Source organism: Penaeus vannamei, chromosome 12 (assembly GCF_042767895.1).
Source record: "Penaeus vannamei isolate JL-2024 chromosome 12, ASM4276789v1, whole genome shotgun sequence".
Classification (NCBI taxonomy): Eukaryota; Metazoa; Arthropoda; class Malacostraca; order Decapoda; family Penaeidae; genus Penaeus; species Penaeus vannamei.
Window position 1 is genome coordinate 37,421,239 of NC_091560.1, and position 22,500 is coordinate 37,443,738.

General features: G+C 40.9%; 1 protein-coding gene and 1 long non-coding RNA gene across 5 annotated transcripts in view; one reads left to right on the forward strand and one right to left on the reverse strand.

Annotated features, from left to right (window-relative positions):
* Window positions 1–17,269, forward strand: part of LOC113800448 (serine/arginine repetitive matrix protein 2) — a 98,928-nt gene extending 81,659 nt beyond the window's left edge. The window contains exon 7 of one of the 3 annotated variants that reach the window (XM_070128260.1): window positions 6,686–17,269. In XM_070128260.1, coding sequence (XP_069984361.1) covers window positions 6,686–10,622 — 3,937 coding nt within the window. In that variant the 3' untranslated portion in view covers window positions 10,623–17,269. The remainder of the gene's footprint in view (window positions 1–6,685) is intronic. The other 2 variants (XM_070128262.1, XM_070128261.1) reach the window with 2 other exon arrangements.
* LOC138863603 (uncharacterized) overlaps window positions 1–22,500 on the reverse strand; it is a 23,590-nt gene that overhangs the window by 332 nt on the left and 758 nt on the right. Inside the window, exons 1-3 of one of the 2 annotated variants that reach the window (XR_011398940.1) lie at window positions 21,918–22,500; window positions 4,908–4,990; window positions 1–1,454 (exon numbers count right to left, since the gene is read on the reverse strand). The exon at window positions 1–1,454 is cut by the window's left edge and continues 332 nt beyond it; the exon at window positions 21,918–22,500 is cut by the window's right edge and continues 181 nt beyond it. This is a non-coding gene — a long non-coding RNA (uncharacterized lncRNA). Of the gene's footprint in view, window positions 1,455–4,341; window positions 4,991–21,917 lie in introns of those variants that run through there. The other variant, XR_011398941.1, reaches the window with a different exon arrangement.

Genomic DNA, 22,500 nt, shown 5'->3' on the forward strand with positions numbered 1-22,500 from the left:
TCTCTCTCTCTCTCTCTCTCTCTCTCTCTCTCTCTCTCTCTCTCTCTCTCTCTCTCTCTCTCTCTCTCTCTCTCTCTCACACGCACTTTGCACCTTTACTGAAACATAACACCTTCGCTTCGCTGACTTTGCATTATGCATCGACTTCAATATTAACTTAATAGTATGACTTCAGTGCCTTTCTTGACTATATTGCTTCGAAAAGAGTGAACGTTTTACAAAGATTAAATACCGTTTGTGGAATTAGATGAAGAAAACGTCTTCCATTAAGAGGGAGTTCTTTAAAGAGTAAAAAAAGAAAAAGAAAAAATGCTCAGAGAGAGGCAAAACGAAGATAATAGTAATAAAATCATCTGAATTGCCTGCATTTTAATTCGTTCAACATACATGTCTCCCGCAAAAATGATAGGTGATAATAATAGCAACAGTAATGATAATAATAATAAAGTTTCTACGAATTAGTTTTTCTTCTTCATTTCTGTCAGTCCTTCTTTATTTCTGTCCATGCTTTTTTCATGTGAAAGTCGAACTCCTCTTTAAATACAGAGCGAAAATCAGAGAAATTGCGAATCTCTCCTCGCCAGTAAAATACTTCATTTAATCGCATTTGACTTTCATATGATTCCTTCAAAAACACTTATTTGCAAATTAACAGTAGATGAAATTAATAAAATCGATAAAGAAAAGGAACGAATAAACTTGCCAAACCAGCGAATGAAATGAAAAAATGATGCCAAATATTACGTTTTCATTATTTCTCTGTTGTGATCAGAAATTCACGGGCCGACCTAACACTGCGAATCGTTGAGCTAAATTGCTATCGTCTTTATCCCAGAGAATTATTTAAATGCCCAATCCATATTTGCAAATTAAGCCATGATTATTTGCAATGATTGAACGTTTATTGTTATTACAGCTCGTGCATTCGACATTACCATTTATATTTGAATTGTGAGTTTCTGGCTCGAAGTATCAACACTATTTGGCATTCTGCTTAAAACACTATTTGATTTAAAGACAGAATATCATATATTTGGACAGTTTACACACAACTGTTCGCAATTCTGATTACTGTACTTCACGGAAAATCACCTACAGCAATTTTGCATATTATAACATCATGTATTTACATCACCATAACGTAATATGCTGCAATACTTCTCTAAGTTTCCAATACCGTACAGTCCTAATTCACAAAAAAACGTTTTTTTTTTCCAATAATGTATATTTTGTTATCTTTGACAAGTCCGTATGATACTAGCTCGACATCTAATTGGGCATATACACCTGATCATATCTTAGTATGCCACACTACATGTTACATTATTAGTATCTTTCATTGGAGATACCATTCAGTACGTACAGCCCAGACAAAAGCATATCAATCCCCGCTTCCTTTTTCAGTCCATACCATTTCCGGGTCAGCCACTTGCCATCTCTGCTATCAGCCCACACTAAGGAAAAACGAATTGTCACATAGACGTACACAATCACAAGGAATATCGTCATATCATATATATCCGCCAAACATATAACAATTCAATAAGCTACGAATCACTGTTATCAGACACTCCCATCACATCATAAGCGTAATAGGCGTATCATGTACTTGTTGGTCCCATGAATTTGCGCCCTCCATTAACCATCACATCAACATCGTAACGAAACGAGACTCATTCCATTTTCTTAGGATTCCTGTAAGCCTTAGTCTCTCTTACATGAGTCTAGGTTAGATACATGTTACTAGCATGTATTAGAAAGTCCTAGTTGAAAGTCATATAACTATAGGAATTAGTTACAAATTAATGGCATGTTTCACATAGCACTGGAAGTGGTTTCAAATTACCGTAAAATAAATTTGTCAGTACTCGCATGCATCATAGAGGAACGGAGAGAAATTATGTAATATAGGAAAGCATTGGGTATTGGTCATTGCATTAATAAATCATACCATTTACCATACTAGAATGCTGGTTCCAATCACAACTCGGCACTTACCAATGGAAACAAATATTGGTTTCACTCCCCTGCAACAAAGTTATTCCCACTACTTCACACCGTGCATCGATACATGCCAGAAAGAAATATCTATATAAATGCATATGACATGACAACTACACACAACCCATGTACTGTTTGCCCCGTCACATGACCTTTGCAGACGGCACACTAGGTCTTGTGACAAACGCCTCTCACAGTGAGACGACTGAGCCTGTTTCGCATGTGTTTCGAACCGCGAGTCGAGGCTTCGTTCGAGAGACCGCGTCGGAGGTACGGTCGGAGCTCCATAGTGTTCGGCCGCCATGGCGGGTGGCAATAGTCTGGCGCGTTTGGGGAATGCTTTGTTTCATTTAGTAGTATACAGCAATATCGAGAAGTCACAACCTATATATATATATATATAAATATATATATATATATATATATTATCAAACATGTATGTACATGCGTACGTTCGTACATACATACATACATACATACATATAGCATGTGTATCTACGTTTATGTGTACTGCCATGTATGGTATATTTCCTTTTCTTTTTTGCATGTGTGTGTGAGTGTACGTATGCTTCACGGTGTGCACCAGCGGCGCGAGCGACTTCCTCGCCGTCTCCAACCTCCCCTGTTAAATCACGCTGAAACAAAGTCATAAAAAAAGATGCCTAAGTCGCCTTACCATCATCAACTTCAAGAGGCTAGTCCGGAAAATTTCCAAAAGATAAAAGTTTCAAAAGAAAAACCAAAGACGACAAGATACACGGCCCTGCAATGGAGCCAAAGAGGAGGGTGACACTTCAGAAGCTTCAGAAGTGCATTAGCTACATTGCAAGTAGGCCGGTCAACGCCAGTGTTTGAAGTGGTTTGCTTAGAACTTTGGAGCTTGATTAAGCCACTGCATTACTGAAGCTTAATTTTGTCTATTTATTTTATGCAAAAGAGAGAGAGGGGGGGGAGAGAGAGAGAGAGAGAGAGAGAGAGAGAGAGAGAGAGAGAGAGAGAGAGAGAGAGAGAGAGAGAGAGAGAGAGAGAGAGAGAGAGAGAGAGAGAGGGAGGGAGGGAGGGAGGGAGGGGAGGGAGGGAGAAAGAAATTAAACTATGACGATAAGAGACAGAAATTAGAAAAGACCAGCGAATGGAAAAGATACCACTTTTTTACATGAAAAGGCAACTTGCAATCAGAAATGGCCAACTAGTCAATGAAAGCGCAGCAGGAGAGAATAGTAATGATAGCAGTAAGAAATATTACTCGGCACCATTCAAAGATAGTGTGTACGTTATGACAATTTTCAGTTCCAAGAGAAAAGTTTTCGTGCTTTCTCTCCTTTTAATGGTATTTTCCCTGTATTGCGAGTTAAACAGCTTATTAGGACATGTTCTCTTTTGTATTTAATATTTATCCGATCGAAACCAATTGCTCAAATCAACAAGACCTTTCATTTGCCTTTAAGCCAATATCCCTCACGTTTGTCTAACTCATTTATTTGTTTGAACCAATAACCGTTATCCTTTACGTCGGTGATGTAGACTATAAACGCAAGGTATTGTTTTGAGCAGCAGGTCGAAAAGTCGTTACGTTTTTATTTTTAAATTTCGTTTTGAAATACCATGTTGGCCAAAATAACCACTAGCGGATACTTACAACAACGAAACATTCAATAAACAATAAAGCAGTTCAATCTCTTAAAGTCAAGGCAATCTATCTTGAAATAACATTCGAACGTGAAGTATAAATGCCAGAATATTTTGACGAAGTTACATGTCCAAGTATGTGTGAAAAAAATAGGCAAGATTTATGATCATATAGCGATAAATAGATTAAAAGATAAAAGGATAGAAAGGTAAATCAATAGATGGGATAAATAGATAAATAAGAACAAAGAAAAAAAAGATCGAATCGAATAGCAACACCGAGGCAAGACCGCATTCGGAGATCCAGTTACAAGTTCAGATCAGGTGGGAAGCGGCGAAGGCCACTGAGAGAGAGGGAGGGGAGGGAGGGAGGGAGGGAGAGAGAGGGGGAGGGAGAGAGAGAGAGAGAGAGAGAGAGAGAGAGAGAGAGAGAGAGAGAGAGAGAGAGAGAGAGAGAGAGAGAGAGAGAGAGAGAGAGAGGGGGGGGGGGGGAGGAAGGAAGGGGAGGGAGAGAGAGAGAGGAGGGGGGTGGGAGAGAGAGAGAGGAAGGAGGGGGGAGGGAGGGAGAGAGAGAGAGGAAGGGGGAGGGAAGGACAGAGAGAGAGGAAGGGGGAGGGAGGGAGGGAGAGAGAGGAGGGGAAGGGAGGGAGGGGAGAGAGGAGGGGGAATGGAGGGAGGAGAGAGAGAGAGAGGGGGGGGGGTGAAAGAGAAAGAGAGAAATGGCTCTGTGAGACGTGGGAGACGATGCTGCCTTTATCCAGTTTTAACTTAATCTCAAACAGGATGACTGTTTTGATTCCTTTCGGTTAAACTTCTTGGTTGGGAAGATTCCCAATTATATTCCCCTAATTGGATGACGCCTTCCTGCCCGTTACGTTTTAGAAAAGACTAGTTTGGAAGCTGGCGGAATATCTGCTCAGTAGGCTTTGTATTTATTTTGTCCTTCAGTAGTAAATTGAGTGCGTGAGTGAATGCGTGCGGGCCTATTTGCGTGCGCGTGTGTGCGTGCTTGTAAACTGACGTGTATGTGTTTCACATAAGCGTAGATTCAAACCTATTGCTGGATCTTGGAAATCGATATCCACATCGATTTTAAAAACAAAATAATGTCAATCTAAAATGGCCGAAATGGTATTCGAAACAATAATACAAGTCAGATCATAAAACAATATACTGATCCTTCTAAGAACGAGTGAACTAACATATAGAAACCGTAATCAATAAATCAAACATAACAAACATTAACAAAACAGCAACGCGACAAAAAAAATATTTACATATTCTTGGCTTCGAACTCCCGAGTCGAGTCTCTCGAGCGAAACAGCGACGCAGCGCATTGCGGGCTCCGAGCGACCATCACCTTTATATAGAAAAACAACGAAAAAATAATCAATAATAACAAACATTAGCGATAAGTTTAACAGTGGTGATGCCACGGTTTTTTCCGCATCATCTTTACATTTCTCTTTTCTATTCCCCCCTTTCTTTATCATAGTTCCCGGACTAGCAAAATGCGCTAGAAGTTCTGACTGCTGTATTTACTCCTTCATGGCTACCCATACAAGGTTATTGGACACCTCTGCTTGTAGGAATCTTTTACTCACTTTTTTGACCGGGATTTGCATTGGTTTGAGTAAGCTGTAAATAGGACGATTTGAGTATATACATAATTGTGAATATATATTGTCTATGTGTATATATATTTGTACGTATGTATACATAAAGATACGTAAATACATACATAGATTTTAAATATTAGATACACATAAACACACACACATACACACACACGCATACGCACACACGCATACACACACACACACACACACACACACACACACACACACACACACACACACACGCACGCATACACACACACACACGCATACACACGCATACACACGCATGCACACACACACGCATACACACACACACGCATACACACACACACGCATACACACATACACAGACGCATACACACACACACGCATACACACACACACACACACACACACACACACACACACGCATACACACACACACACACACACGCATACACACGCATACACACACACGCATACACACACACGCATACACACACACACACGCATACGCACACACGCATACACACACACATACACACACGCACAGACACACACACACACATATACACACATACACACACACATATATACACACACACACATATACACACACACACATACACACACACACATACACACACACATATACACACACACACATATACACACACACACATATACACACACACACATATACACACACACATATACACACACACAAACCCACACATATACACACACACATACATACACACACACGCATACGCACACACGCATACACACACACGCATACACACACATACACACGCATACACACACACATACACACGCATACACACACATACACACACACACACACACACAAACGTATGTAAGTACGTATGTATACATGCCTTGTTATAGGTAGTACTATGTAAAGCTATTGTCGGGAAGGGCCAGAGGGTCAGGTTAACTTCTGTCCTTGTCCCGTTCAAACCGCCAGCCTCGTTGCCAAAGGCTGCCAAGTGTAAATCTTCTCATTTTCCCCGATTCCCCTAAACCGTCGGTGTATTCTTGCCGAACCTCCAACCCGATAACCTCTGCACCCCCCCCCCCCCTCCCCCATAGCCCACCTCCCATACCAAAGAGTGGGCCTTGACCTCTGCCCTGACCCCATCAATAAGCTGTACCCCCTGCCCTACCCTTAGACTAGGGTAGGTCAGCACCTAGTTTGCGGGCATAAGTAAGGATGGTGGAAGTCACTGGCCGCCCGACACGGCACCCAAAGCATTTTGAGAATCACTAGGTTGTCCAGATTTATGAATTGTGATGTTGCAATGGACTTTCATAGATTTGTTATTATTGTTTTTTCATGTTAGCTTACTATTTCCATAATTCTAGGTCTCAGTAAAAGATGATGCAATAGAGAACATAGCGTAAGGTTCACTATTAATCCTGTCTGCCGTCCGCAGGGTTGGGCTCTTTAGAAGAAACTCGGCCAGCCGTTCCTCAAGCCCTTCTCGCCGCTCCTGCAGTCCTTCAAGGTCACCTTACAGTCCTTCCAGCTCCCCAGTATCCCCGCGGCGCAGCAGCCCCACACCGCCCTCCCCACTTACCCGAAGGTCCTCTAGGAGCAGCTCTCCACAACTTACTCCTCCTCAGCAGTCATCTCCTCAGCTCACACCTCAGCACGCGTCTCCCAGAACGGTTACCAGACGCATCTCTTCTCCTATGACTTCCCCAAGACATGCCAGTGTGCCCCAAATATCCCCAAGTCATTCTCTTTCATCTACCAGCTCTTACCGCGGCAGTTCACCAACCAGTCCTCATCGTAGTCGTTCACCCTCTAGATCGCTTGATTCATCCCCCATGAGCTCCCCACTGTATGGCTCCTCTTCCTCCATCAACTCCCCGAAGCACACTTTGCACTCGTACACTTCCCCACCGAGTTCACCTAGCCGCTCCGTCTCGCCCTCAGGGTCACAGAAACGCAAAGCATCACCAGTTCCTTCTCCCAAACACCTCTCCTCCACCCCGAACTCCCCACAACAAACGGTCACCAAAACCTCACCCAAAAGCTTCTTCCGACAATGCACTTTGTGGGTACAGTCAGCCAGGAAGTCTTCAGAAAACAATGCCTCTAAGGAAAATGCAGCACAGAAGGAAGCAGTCGATAGCAACAGTAATCCGAAGCAAAGCAAGACCACTGAGATGAAACCAGAAGTGCTAGCGAATGGTTCTGTGAAACAGGTCTCCCCTATCCATACTCAGGATACCTCTCTTTCTGATCCATTAAGCACAGACATATCTCTTCCTCAGCAATATTCAGATTACTCACCCTATACCCAGCCAGCTATCATGAAATCCTATGTACATATATACAGGCAATCCTCTCTTCCAGAAGAAGAATCAGAGGAGTCTCTCCGGCTCAGCGTCTCTCCTTTCAGCTCACCTCAACACCAGAGGTACAAATGGATCACCAGACACACAGTTCCTCCACCAACAATCCCGTGCCCCTACAATGAACTGTTCAAACAGGCTTCTTTACAGGAATCAAGATACAAACCAAACAAAACTCCATACCAACAAACTAGCATAAGTGTTCCACAGCTAAATAAGAATATCCATACCTCTTCGTCTCATGGGAATTCAGAAGAGTACCATAAGCGTGAATGCACAAGAGTGTCATCTTTGAACAGTACATGTCCTGTGTCTGACATGCCCGAAAAACATGTTCCTAGACAGTCGTCCCTCCCTGAGAAGTCATCACTAACAGTTACAGGACAATATCACCCACATTTTGTAACAAGCAATGATATTCAAAATTCACCAATTAGTTCTGTTACTCAGAAAATAACAGTATCCCCAGAAACCCTCCATGAACAGATTCATATCACTCTATCCAGTGAGCCAGATGCCTTAGAATCACCACCAAGAAATTTCAGCACTTGCAAATATGAGGTGCCAATCCCATCAGCTTTGGAAGACGACCCTCCCAAATCTTCTTCAAGACATGGTTCTTTGAAAAACGATAACAAGCCAGATTCCAGAAGTCTTAAAGAGGGTAGAGATAGCCATGCCCTTCCTCAGGGTAGTAAATCTTGGAACGAACCCCAGAAAAGAGAGAAGGGTCATGTATCTGATAATTCAGGGAAGGGTAACAAATCTTGCAACCTCACAAGACCAGACAAGAGTCCAGATATTCCATCAGTACAAAGCAATAAGACTTGTTCCCCTTCACTACAAGGCAAAAAGCACAGCCCATCACCATCACCCGACAAGAAACCTGGCACTCCACCTTTGCAAGACAGGAGATCTACCACTACAAATAAACGTGAAAGCAAGCCAGGTACTCCGCCATTACAAGATGGCAAATCTACCCTTCCACGCTCTCGAGACAGAAAATCCAGTTCCTCATCAATTCGAGAGAGCAAACCAGGCACTCCTCCCTTACAAGAAAGAAAACCGAACACATCATTACAAGACAATAAACCTGTTACACCTCCGTTAAAAGACAGGAAATCTATTAATTCCACGTCACGTGACAGAAAATCTAGTACATCATCACAAGAAAGTAAATCAGCTAGAGATAGAAAAGCTAGTATTACCTCATTACATGAAGGCAAGCCTGTTACTCCACCACTAAGAGAGAGAAAATCTAGTTCTTCATCTCTACGAGAAAGCAAACCTGTTACTCCATCACAAGACAAAAAGTCCAGCCCCTCACTACGAGATAAACCTGGTAATCCATCACAGCAAGACAAAAAATCCATTAGTGTAGACAAGAAATCGCAAGATAGGAAGCCTGGTACTCCACCGCTGAAAACGAGGAAATCTAACAGTTCGATGGTAGAAGACAAGAAGGGGAATACTCCTACTGAGTGTATGAATACAGGTTATGCGTCAAAGGAAGACAAAAAATCTGACTCTAGACATACAAAAGACAAAACGCTTCCACAAAATAAGGCACTAAGTACCACGGCAACTAAACATAGAAAGCCTTCGTCTTCGCGTTCTCAAGAAAATGTGTCAGACTCTCAATCAACTAAAGATAAGATGTCAGACACATCAGTAAAACACAGTAAAAAGGCTGATGTTTCACAAACAGACAGCAAAAAGGCTGCTGGGTCGAACAGTCAGTCATCACACACTACTACACCTGTTACTTCTCCAGTTCAAGGAAAGAAATCTACTGCAATGAGTCACGACAAAAAATCTGCTACGCCCCAGAGTAAAAATGAAAAAGCTAGTCCTTCTACACATGGCAAAGATGTTGGTAAGACTGAACCTAAGGCTAGTCATTCGACACAAAATAAGACTAGCACTCTTACAAGACAGAAAAGCAGGTCTAATACATTAATTGACCAAGAGGGCAGACCAGTTACACTTCCAAGGAAAGATACCAAGTCTGGTCAATCAGCTGTTCTCACCCAACAAAACAGTGGAAATAAAAAGAGTAAAACTGCCATGCAAGATGGCAAAGCTATTACTTCGCCCAGAGACAAGAACAGCCCTGTCAACCTTAACAAACAAGAGAATAAATCCAAAACAACCAAGAGACAAGACAGCAGGTCGGATGTCCATAAGATTCCTAATAGCAAATCTTGCACTTTCAAAAGACAAGACAGTAAGCCTGATGTTTCCAAAAATGACAGTAGCAAGCCTTGTGCCATTGTAAGACAGAATAGTAAATCTGACAATCTGTCAACCAGTAATAGCAAGCCAGATACACTCTCAAAACAAAATGATGAATATATCCCTGCAAGCAATAATAAGGCACACAAATCACAGCCTCCTCAAGCACACTGCTCAAACATGGAAGAGCCTACTAAAGTCTCAAATCCAGATCATTCCTGTGCAATATCATGTCTGCTTCCCCGAACCTCGTCTCAGAATTCCCTACAAAATCTAAGTACTTGGCAGCAAACGGGTCTAGGTGTCAATGCTGACCATTCCCAAGAGCCGTTAATCACTCCTGTACATCAACAATCACAACTCTCTAAAACATCTGCTCAAAACAAACATCCCTCAGCTTCAGAGCATGATTTAGAACCACCGCTACCTATCCAGCATCAGCCACAAGTATCAACACAACAGAATGCCTTACCGTCAGTCACAGAACCAAACTCCATGTCAACACCAATACAAGAACAACCCAAGTCAGTCCATTCGCCAGTTCCCATTCCAAACTCTGGGCCACTTAAGGTCCAGGCTCGAGTGCTACTCATCCAATCCCAACCTTCATGTTCACCTTGCTTATCCAGCCTTTCCAGCGGAGGCCCAAGCAGGCAGTCTGTGACCAAGACCTACCTTGTTGATAAACCCATGAGCCATCATCACCATCACCCCAAATTGCTGTTCTCATCCCAGATTGGTGATGCTCTGAGTCCTTGCACTCCTAACTCCTGATCAGACAGTCTGAATCCAAATAACGACGACAAAAACTTTTCTAAAAGTGTTACTGGTAGATGTGGCAGTCGGCTTCAGACACTGTACTGCTTTCCAAGACTTTTAAATTTTATTTATAATTTCTTTTGAGTTTACGGAAGTACAAATTATTGTGAAAGTAAAATTGTAAACAAAAGAATAATAGGCCACGCAAAGAAACCATATTAGAAATGATGATGATATACAACTGCTTGTTCCGTAATATGACAGCAAAATGTGTTCAAAAAGCGACCAAAACTTCTAATTTGTAAACAATAGAAGAATTTTTTTGAACAACGACGTTTTTTCACAAAGAAAGTATTTTTCCTTGCTTTAGATAAAAATTATTAGTTTTCAAATCAGACTGAATTTTTCATACTGATGACTTAAAACATTATAACTTTATATATCTCCTAAACAGAATATATAACATCTATGTACTTTATAAATACTATATATATATATATATATATATATATATATATATATATATATATATATATATATATATATATATCGTGTATATCTGTATATATATAAATATATAAATATATATATATATATATATATATATATATATATATATATATATATATGAATATACATGTACATAATCAAGAATAATTTAATCAGTACATTGCATAGAGCTGCTAATGTGGACTTAGTTACACGTGTTCATTCGAGACAAGCAGTCGAACTGAGCTAAAACAGAATCAGTTAATGCTATATAATGGACCAAGCAGATATCACATATGAACAGACGCATTATATTTCTACGGAGTTTTAAGTAATTTTGATATAAATCACCCATTGTTAAACGCAAGCACAACAGATATAGTAGAGTATGTTTTAACACTTGCTCTGGCCTGTACAAACTTCCATTTTGCCTTAAAGTCATCGTCTTCCCTTCAGACCCCAAGATCTTCATTCTGCACTGCCCGTGCTGCTCTGCACCCGCCACGCCTTATGCTTGTCCCATACCCAGCACCGGCCACCATGCCCCTTCACCTGAGCTATCATTTCCCTTCCTCTTCTTTGCCCCAGATGCCCCAATCTGAGATCCTCACATTATTTCGGTTTTCAATATGCACTGTGACATCTCACTTTTATTTTTTCCCCCTTCCGCCCCCTCTCCCTTCCCTACGACTTTCACAAGCCTGTGTTCTTGCGTACAACATTGTAGGCACGTGTGGCTGCCCTCTGTAACTTTTGTGATAACAGTAATCATGCTTTATATAGTTTTTTGATCCGAACATACAACGAATGTGATGTGGACTTATTGCGGCGAACTCTGTCTCCGTACGGGTGTTGGGCAATTGTTGCCGCCCACGACTGTCACGTAGGCATGTGTTGCTTCCCACGATGGTCAAGTGGGCGTTCCCGAGATGGCTGTAATGGATGAAGTGATAATAGGGTAGTAAGATCTCTTCAATCATCTTTTTGGACTTTTTTTTTCGTTAAAAGTTTTAATCAGACATATCGAGTCAAGCGCAAGTGTCCGTTCTAAAGGACCTGGAGTTTCTTGGAGAATCTTTGTGATGTGGATGAAAATGCCGTTGTCGCATATTTTGTACTGGACGCTTTGAAGACGGCAAAGGAGATGTCCGTCTCCAGCGCCACATTTGTTTACAGGTTGGCAGTGACCGAGCGAGTCGTCTGTGAATGACACGTGACGAAGACTTGGCCGAAAGTGAGCTCTTTGTTGAGACTGATCACGTGCTTTGTATTCAAATAAGATCAAATACCCAATCCTCTTTTGTCCTGTGAATAGAAATATAGTGCTTTTCTATCACTTTCTAAGAGTTAGATATGTGATCAGCATGCTCTTGCACTTCTCTATGTCCCGTACTTGCTCCATAACTATGGTCATCACTGGAGACCTAAACTTCGTCTTCAGAGATTGTAACTGCCTTCATTGGCCTTATTTTTCACATGGTTTCTCTGTAGGATTTCATCCGAAGTTGAGGAATCCTACGACTTGGAGGGTAGGCTGAAGTACGACATATAACCAGTCCTTATGTGAACCTTGGCTATATGTGCTTACTGTGGTGAACAAACCGCACTGCAATTTCCTTTAAACGTTACTCAACCAAAGGTGCAAAGCTGGTGTTTCATAATGTGATGAAACATCAGGTATTTCTAGGGCCTTAACATCGGTACATTTGTTATGCATCATTGAATGAGATCCTAAACGATGTTTTTCTTCTAATCATTAGTGAAAGATGAAAATATGAAATCAAGAAATTCATAATTCCAAACTTTCGGTCTTGCTTACAAAATGTATCCAAACATCATTGATTCAAAATGAATCTCTTGGATAATAAAGTTGTGTAACGTTTCCCCTCGCTTCCTGCGCCGTGTGATAGATGCTGTTGCAGTTCCTGGCAAAAGGTGGCGCTGGCATCACGTCGGAGATGCCCGGTTGCTTACGTCACCGATCACGGCATCATTGTGCCGTAGAGTTAACGCTAACCCTCGACCCATACATCATTGTGTATATCATTAGAGCGTGATAGAAAAAAATCGTGCTGTTGACATCTGCAGACATCATTCATTTTTCACTTAGGAGTCTCAACTGTGATAGAATTTAGATACAGATTTTTTATTTTTGTAGCACGTATGAGATTAGAAGCATACCCTTTGTGTTTGTCTTAGTGATTTAGCTTTACCACGTTTCTATCCACATATGCTAATGTATTCTAAGAGTAGCGGAAACTAAAGGACATACTTATGCAATCGATAGTCCTCTCTGTCTGCACGACCTGCCTTCTTTCCTCCCTTTGGCTGGAAACATACAGGACGCAGCACAAGATAAAAAAAAAAATTGACTACGAACCTTTTTAAGTATATTACAGAGCCTACCCCCAAATTTTATACAGCTTTACAGGCCCCCCATATTTGCTGCACCTCTTGAAGCTGTTTACGAATGTTTGAATAATAATACTTTTGCGATATGTGGTGAAACTGCAAATGAGCACCGGGTTGTCTGAACTCACTTTGCCTCACTTTGACTTATTGCGTTCATGCAGCGGCACTCCACTTTGCTCTAGCATAGCCTTCGAGATTACATTTTTTAAGGATTTCTCTCCTTTCTTTCTTCAATTTTTGGAATCTCTCTAGCTTGCAAGGATCCCCGATGTAAGATGTTGCCGATAAATCTCTCATTATAAGAAATAAACAATATTATTAGTAATCATTATGGACTTAAGCCAGACGTTTATAAGCAGGAAGGGTGATAGTTGGTCAATGATTTCGCGAAGTCTTGGAAACGTGTACCTCCAAACCCGATTTGGGATTTGGCGCATGTGACTAAATGTACAGTTATAGGCATTTCGATCCTTACCATGTTAGGCACAACAGCATCACATAGATCCGTAGAGGTGTAGGTTCAGCTTCGCAAATATCACTCGAGTCACTAGACCATGACAAATCGTTCAGAGGCATGTCAATATTTCCCCCCTCAAAAAAAAGGGTCTTATAGGCCTATGTTAGTCAGCCATGCTACCGTACCCGCTAGATCTACGCTGTAAGGACTGCACCGCTTGAGCTGGAGGAGGAAGAAGAAGAAGACTGAAGTTGTTAATCGCCTTTTCTCTCTATGCCAGACTTATTATAGCAATCGTCCTCTTTATGAGCCAAAAATACGACAACCAATATCCCTCCGCACTCCGTTCATGTGAAAAAAATGTTAATAAAAAAAAGTTGCGATTTTACTTAAGAGGTAGCTTTATTTAGATCCTACTGCGCAAAGAGTAGACATGTGCACTTAGCATTTAACTCTAAGCAAACTTAATCAAGGAAATGCAGAATGTAAACGTTTTTGTCATCTTCAATTAACTTTGCTTGCTCGTTCATTATCGTTTCACAATCCATGAGAAAATATAAAACCCAAACATCAGGCATTATTATTCCTCAGTAAGGTCAAACCTTAAAAAAAAATCACCACTCTAACGAAAAAAGTCATTGTCAGCGGTATGCCGTTCTTCACTCAATATTATGGCAAAGTTACAACGAAGAGGAAAACGTTATAGTAATAATTTCACTAAAATTCCAAATACTCATCATAGTATATAAGTCATTCATTTACAGGTAATAATATCTCACCTTCACGGGGTAGTGTTCCAAGGTAATGTATCGATACAGTAATATGAACAGTAAAAATATCATAATTGCGTAGTCTTACTGCAATAGCATTGGTGTTTTACAGATTGTTGATATTTTATTTTGCAGATATATTCTAATGTTTTAAATTATTGGTGACGATATAAACTTACGAGGTACAAAATAGCACACAGACTTCAGACTTACATATTTTGATGTAACTGACATTGTACATCATGCAGTATGAGTCATTTGAGTGTTTTTTTTTTCATTTGTAAATTACTTTCCACTCGAGAAACTTCAAACGATTTCTGTTTCCTTTGTCTCTCTGTGTAATTAGGTGGCCTTTATAATCAGTTAATCCGAATGATATGGTGTTGTTGCCTTAGATATAAAGGATTCCGGGACAGATCAAATACTTGTGATGGTCGAAATAGAGGTAGCGGTGACTTATAGACATAATTATGCTTAGAATTGTACATGTAAAGATAAAAACAATTGGTCTAGTTTGTATGATTTGACGAGTGAGGAGAAAAAAAACGATGTATTATTGTACAGAAACAAATTCAAAGTAAGCATATCAGCTAACTTGAATGTGCTCAAAATTGACGGCGAAAAGAGAAAGCCAAATACAATAATCAAAGTAGTCTTAAAAAGCCTTATTGTATCATCAGGTGCAACGAAACGTGAACATTCTAAAGTTATTTATTCACATATTGATTTTTTTTTTATCCAGGCATTGTTTGAGACCAATGGATAGCGGATGATATTCTACCTGCAGTGTTTATTATTATTATTATTACTTAGAATGTGCCTTTACACTCCAAGAGGAAAATAAAAGGAAACACCACCTGGTACATTTACCTGAAATACTGTTTATTGAGTGTGCACTGTATTATCTTAAATTTTCGTTTTTACCTTAGTAAATCTGTATTTCGTTTCGAACTAATCTTAAGGAATTGGTGATTGGAACATATCGATTGTATTATGACCACGTATTGGGTTTAGTCTGTTAGGTGGTCGTCACTCAATGGCGGAATTAGAATTTGCATTTTGACTTAGACAGTTGACAATTTCAATTAATTGGTTTGAAGGCATTTTGGTGGGATACATATACCGTTCGTCGAATTGTTGTTGGTGTTTTATTTGCAAAATATGTATTTTTGTCATTGTTGATTACAAAATACTGTGAAACAGGTAAAAAAGTCAGATTGTTATACACCTTCACTGAATCTTAGCATATATGGCACTGCTCTCGCACGCACAAAACGATGTTCCTATGACACAGGTTTCCATACTTTATCATTCATGAGGAAAAAGCAGTTTGTATTTCGTTTCTGCTCCCTCTGCCATTCACCCGTTCCCAAGCACAAACTTTCCACTAACATCACTATAAAATAAACAGCAAGAAAGAACACAAATAATTGGAATATAGTGTTTTCTTTCCATTTATCGAGCGAGAAACTTAACACGAGGGAAAAGAATGATAAATATGATGAAACGAGGATGAAAACTGGCTCTGCGTGAACGCGTTCGAACGCATATCCCCCATTGTTCTTTTTTTCTCTCTCTCCCTCCCTCTTTTCTCTTTCTTTTTCTCTCTGTTTATCAATGGAAGCTGTGGTGCGACTAGCGAGGACAGTGTTCAGTCCAGAAAACGTTCAGGAATGTGATTATTTTCAAACTGAATGACTAACGAACTTCAGGAAGAGATTGTTACTGCAGGTTCGGTAAAAAGGATGCTCGTGTATATAAACAAAACATATAACGTATTATGCAGTTTATGAATTACATGATTTAGTGATTAGGAAGCCTTACTATTATTAATCTTACCCTTGTTCGTATTGTTATTGTAGTTATACTTGTGATTATTATTTTCATTATAGTATTATCATTAAAGACCAAATTTATTACACTGATATTTTGTGAATTGATATAATGATGATTATTATCGTTCTTAATTAATATCCGTTGGTTATTATCAATATTATTAACGGAATCATTGTCATTATCATCACCATTATATCCATCATTATTATTACAGTTAATGTAATCATGAGCTGTACAATGTGAATATTATTATCATTATTATGATCATTAATTCTCACGTTAATAGTGATAAAAATATTTATGATAGCAATAACAACTTCAGTGATAACGATAATGATGATATTATTATTGGTAATAATATTGTCTTACAATGATAATGTTAATGATAATGATAATAATAGTGATGCCAATAGTTGTAGTGATGGAAATTGTTAATCGATCAATATTCATATTATTAGTAGTATTATGAATATCTAAATTATGAAATTGATACATATATACAAAATGATTATCATACCATTATGAATATATAATCATTATGCCATTATGAGTATGTGTATTTAGACATACGTGTGTGTGTGTGTGTGTGTGTGTGTGTGTGTGTGTGTGTGTGTGTGTGTGTGTGTGTGTGTGTGTGTGTGTGTGTGTGTGTGTGTGTGTGTGTGTGTGTGTGTGTGTGTGTGTGTGTGCGTGTGTGTGTGTGTGTATGCATTCGTGTCCGTGTGTGTGTGTGCATTCGTGTCCGTGTGTGTGTGTGTGTGTGTGTGTGTGTGTGTGTGTGTGTGTGTGTGTGTGTGTGTGTGTGTGTGTGTGTGTGTGCGTGCGTGCGTGCGTGCGTGCGTGCGTGCGTGCGTGCGTGCGTGCGTGCGTGCGTGCGTGCGTGCGTGCGTGCGTGCGTGCGTGCGTGCGTGCGTGTGCGTGTGCGTGTGCGTGTGCGTGTGTGTGTACTTATACATACATACATACATATATATATATATATATATATATATATATATATATATATATACATGTATATATGTATATATTATATACAATATATACATATATATAATATACACATATATGATATATACATATATATACATATGCATATGCAAGCATGTACAGGTGCATTTAAACGAACACATTCCTATTGGCATTATGATTATCCTGGACTTTTGTGTTAATAAAGGTTGGTGCTTCGTTGCTCACTCCGCCAGAGATGCATGTTATTATGCAAGTTATTGGAGAAGTATTAATTAAAGGGAAGCTGTCTTCTCTTTGTTATGTTTAGGACTATTGTAGCTTCATTCATTCATTTTGTTGATGAATATACCGGGTAGATTATATCAATACATAACCGAAATAAACCAAATGTATGTGCACATATATTATATTTAAGGTTCTTCTATATATGCAATGTACAGTGTACACATGTAAACGCAAACAAATATACATGCACACACACACACACACACACACACACACACACACACACACACACACACACACACACACACACACACACACACACACACACACACACACACACATACACAACATATATATTCATACAGACAGACACACACACATATATATTCATACAGACAGAGACGCACACACATATTCACACAGAGACACACACACATATTCATACAGACAGACACACACACATATTCATAAAAGACACACACTCATACCCATACAGACAGACACACACACATTCATATTCCCGCCACACAGTAAACATCCCAGCACACGTCTGTACGAATAAAGGTAATTGCCCCAGCACACAACTGTATTGTTCTACGGACTGTTATCTTGTTTTTGGCATTAGCAGTCACCTTTGCAAGCTCTGTAGAGTCAGTTTGGGTTTGCCAATGAAAAGCAACGAGGGGTCGACTATTTTCAGAAATATGAATTTTTTTTCTGTCATATCCCAGATAATTTGTGGTTTGTTTCCCGACCCTTTGTCACGTTTCAAAAAAATAAACAAATCGCTTGACCTGAAAACAAACCCTGAAACCCTTGAAAACCGCTGTCTGCAGAAACCCTTTTTCCCTCGGTGGTTTCGCGATCCGATTCTGCTCTCAAAAGCACTCGCGAAACGGAACCACTCTGCTCGCGCCAATTCCTGCGATGCTGACGACGCAAGCACGTCCGGCCGCAGCGCTTGGAGGAGAGCCGCTCCGCCCACGAGCCGAGCAGGGCGAGAGGCTTCTGGAACTGAATGATGAAACTGATAACTAAAAAGCAATATTTGAAGGAAATGTTACTCAAAAATGTGTATGCATCAACGTGTGTGAGTATATGTGCATATATACACACGTATGTATGTGTGCATAAGCATACATATACACATACATATTCAATATGCACGAGTAAATATGTACATAATGTTTGAGCTATTGCTTTTAATCACAGTCAGCGTGTATTGAGACTTCAGACCAGAAACTAAAAGAAACTACATCAGCCCCAAAGAGATTAAATGAAAAAAAGACATTAAGACCAATGGAAAGGACATGTTTTGGTCTGAGGTCGAAAGATGCTTGGAGGCAGGCCGCGACTCCTTCCTTTTGGACAATAAAACATTCATCTATTGCAATTTACAGTTATTTCATTTATTGTTAATCACCATTAAACGAAATTTTACAATCTGTGTTTCTATCGACCCTTTATTATATGATAGAGATAAAGTTATCTAGTGTGAGTCAGAGAGAGAGAGAGAGAGAGAGAGAGAGAGAGAGAGGGAGAGAGAGAGAGAGAGAGAGAGAGAGAGAGAGAGAGAGAGAGAGAGAGAGAGAGAGAGAGAGAGAGGGGGTGAGAGGGTGAGAGAGAGTGAGAGAGAGAGAGAGAGAGAGAGAGAGAGAGAGAGAGAGAGAGACAGACAGACAGAGAGAGAGTCAGGCAGGTAGAAAGAGAGTGAGAGATATAGAGAAACTCAGACAGATAGAGAAAGATACGCGCACACACACACACAGGGGACATTCCAATATCGTATCATCTGTCCCCTTCCGCAAAAGCTATGTATTGCTGTACCACTTTCTTTCTTCACTACCAACCGTCATATGCTGATTCATAGCCAACCTTATACCACTGAATATGACAAACAGACTACCTGCGGGGAGCCAAGAAGCAACATCTCGCTTGGAGGAGCAACCTTACTCCAGCTTCACTTCTTTTATAAAGGAAACAAGCCGTCTTGGTTGCCTACCTTAAACCCTAAACTAGATCACTATCTACCATGCTCTTGTAGAGTTCGTGCCATGGGCAGAGAGAGAGAGGGAGGGAGGGAGGAAGGGAGGGAGGAAGGGAGGGAGGGAGGGAGGGAGGGAGGGAGGGAGGGAGAGAGAGAGAGAGAGAGAGAGAGAGAGAGAGAGAGAGAGAGAGAGAGAGAGAGAAAGAGAGAGAGAGAGAAAGAGAGAGAGAGAGAGACTCTTAGAGAAGAAAGAGACTCAAAGAGAGAGAGAGAGAGAGAGACTCTTAGAGAAGAAAGAGACTCAAAGAGAAAAAGAGAGAGGGGGGGAGAGAGAGACTCGAGGTATGCGTCCATTTAAGGTATGCTATCTATGGTAAAACGGCAGTGCGCAAATCACAGCACTGCACCAGACTGCCCTAGTGCCCCAAAGTGTGTCGTTCTGCTTGCAATGCTGACAGTAACACTTTCAGTTGCACGGAAGCCGGCTTTTTGCAACACTCGTCGCTGCAGTCGACACAAATGATGCTACAGAAGGTTATCGAGAAGGAAAGTAACAAAGACTTACTGAGTCTGGAGCCCAGTCAGTTAATTAAGATAACTATGAATTATGAGCGGAGTTGCCTCGTAAAAAGTTAATTCTGAATTACTATGAATACCCTGAAAAGAGGGATGTTGTCTCTATCCTCGATCTAATTGGCAACACTGCAAAAGTTAAAATAAGTTTAGGTGAACTTGAAGTTCGGTTTATTGACTACAGTGGTAGGTCCAAAAAATAGAAAAAAAAATAATGATGTCAGCAGCATGAAAATAGAAGCAGCAACAATACCTGCACCACCACCAATAACAACAGCCAAGAAGTGCGCGTCTCTCAGGGGTGTGTCCAGGCGGCGCAAAGGCCCCGATAGCGCCGGGGGGCAGCGCCGCCTTCCTCATCTGAGCCCCACGCAGGAGGGCGACGCCAGACACTCAGTGGTAACAGATGCAATACAGGGTAAGTACATGTCAGGTGGCATCGCTGCGTCCTTTCGGCAGAGAGTAAAAGAGCGCTGCCAACTGTGCAAACGAACAGGTCATAGAGACAGTTTTAGGAACTTGACCTGTGCTCACCATCAACGCAGAGGTCACCTGAAGTAAGACAGCCGCACTCGGAAAGAGCACGAGTTTTTATTTACTAATCTCGCTACCGACCAGGCCAATAACAGCGCATTGCTGATTCGGTCCATAAACAGATTCATAATGACGCCTCAGCAGTCAAAGGGTTCATTACACGCGGCGAACTGGCCGTCGCTGGCATCCAAAACACGCCCATACACCTGGAATTATGCACAGAAACGCCAGGCAGTCTATCCATTATATCAGCCAATGTCACGGTTTTCAAACAGACGTAAGAGATTTAACATATCGATCTATAATCCCACTCAACCATAACATTATTGCCTCCGACGCGACATTCCTAAATCCCGACATCCCTCCACCGTTGGGAAAGTGAAGGGCGATTGGCACCTTTGCTGGCATCGCTGCCTGCTTTCGGGAGGATCTCGCGGTTCAAATTCTTTCTGCGGACATTCGCTATCAAATGGAAATAATGTTTGTTTGTTTTTTATTCACGGAAAAACGCGTTCAGGTGTGCGTGTGCTACAGACCCCAGTGGCGAGGCTGAGTGCCCCTCGCCGTTCTGCAGTCACGCCTGAGAATTAAAAGTTTGATACTTGTCATAGTGTTCATTTCGGTAATTCAGTCACGAATCCTTAATGCTAAAATTTTGCATATCGAAAAGGATTTAGGCTTTCCTTTCTCACATTCAAAATTTGAATGTAATCCGCATAGACATGTTCTGCATTATTACCAATTTCTATATCGACCAATTCGTATATTACCCTTCTTAATATTCAAACACTTCCATTTTCCTATTAAGTCCTTGATATTTCTACCATTAAAAAAACACTTTGGTCAGTCTTAGGAAGGAGGTTTTCCATTTCATCATTATATCTGTTTATCTTTATTCTGACTACACTTTTCCATCGATATTAAAACATCTTCCATTTAGTCTATTTACGCTGATTGTTTCCTCAAATCCCTCTGTTATTTTTACAAGTGCATTAGCGAACTTATCGGACATTTCCCTAACAATCTGATCTACAAGTTTTATTGTAATATGCTCTTACCGTCACCGATGTTGCGCAACGAACAGTCGGTCGTGATGGCCCCACGCCGACTGCTGTCCAGGCAATTCCGCGTTGGTGGACATCGCCTTCCCGACATTCCTCTCGATGGCGCACGTCACTGTTTCTCTCGTCACCTCGCCGTCCTGTGTTTTGCCATGTGGTTCTGCCTCCATCTCTCAGCCATATGGCCTCCCTCGCTGCACAGTTCGTTTGGGGGAGCGTCCATCCGTAGCACCCACTGGATATACGAGCCAGTCACTCTTACGGATACCGAGGTGGTAATGCTGCGTTCGGAACTGCTCGTCTATCTCGTCCAGACATCTTGTCCAGGACCAGCAGGACGAGATGCGCCGCGTTCGGAACCTCCAAGACCCTTTCTGCCCAGAATGCAACCGGCTCGAATGTAAACATTCACTTTTTTATCATACCGGTGTCTTTATTTTACACGCTGCATAGGTTTTGTAACTCCTTTGATGCACATTTAACTTACCTGCAACTGACAAACACAAAAATATCCTTTGATAACACCAATTAAGGGTCATAAAATTACCCACCAATATCTTGTGGTTACCTGCAACTGTCA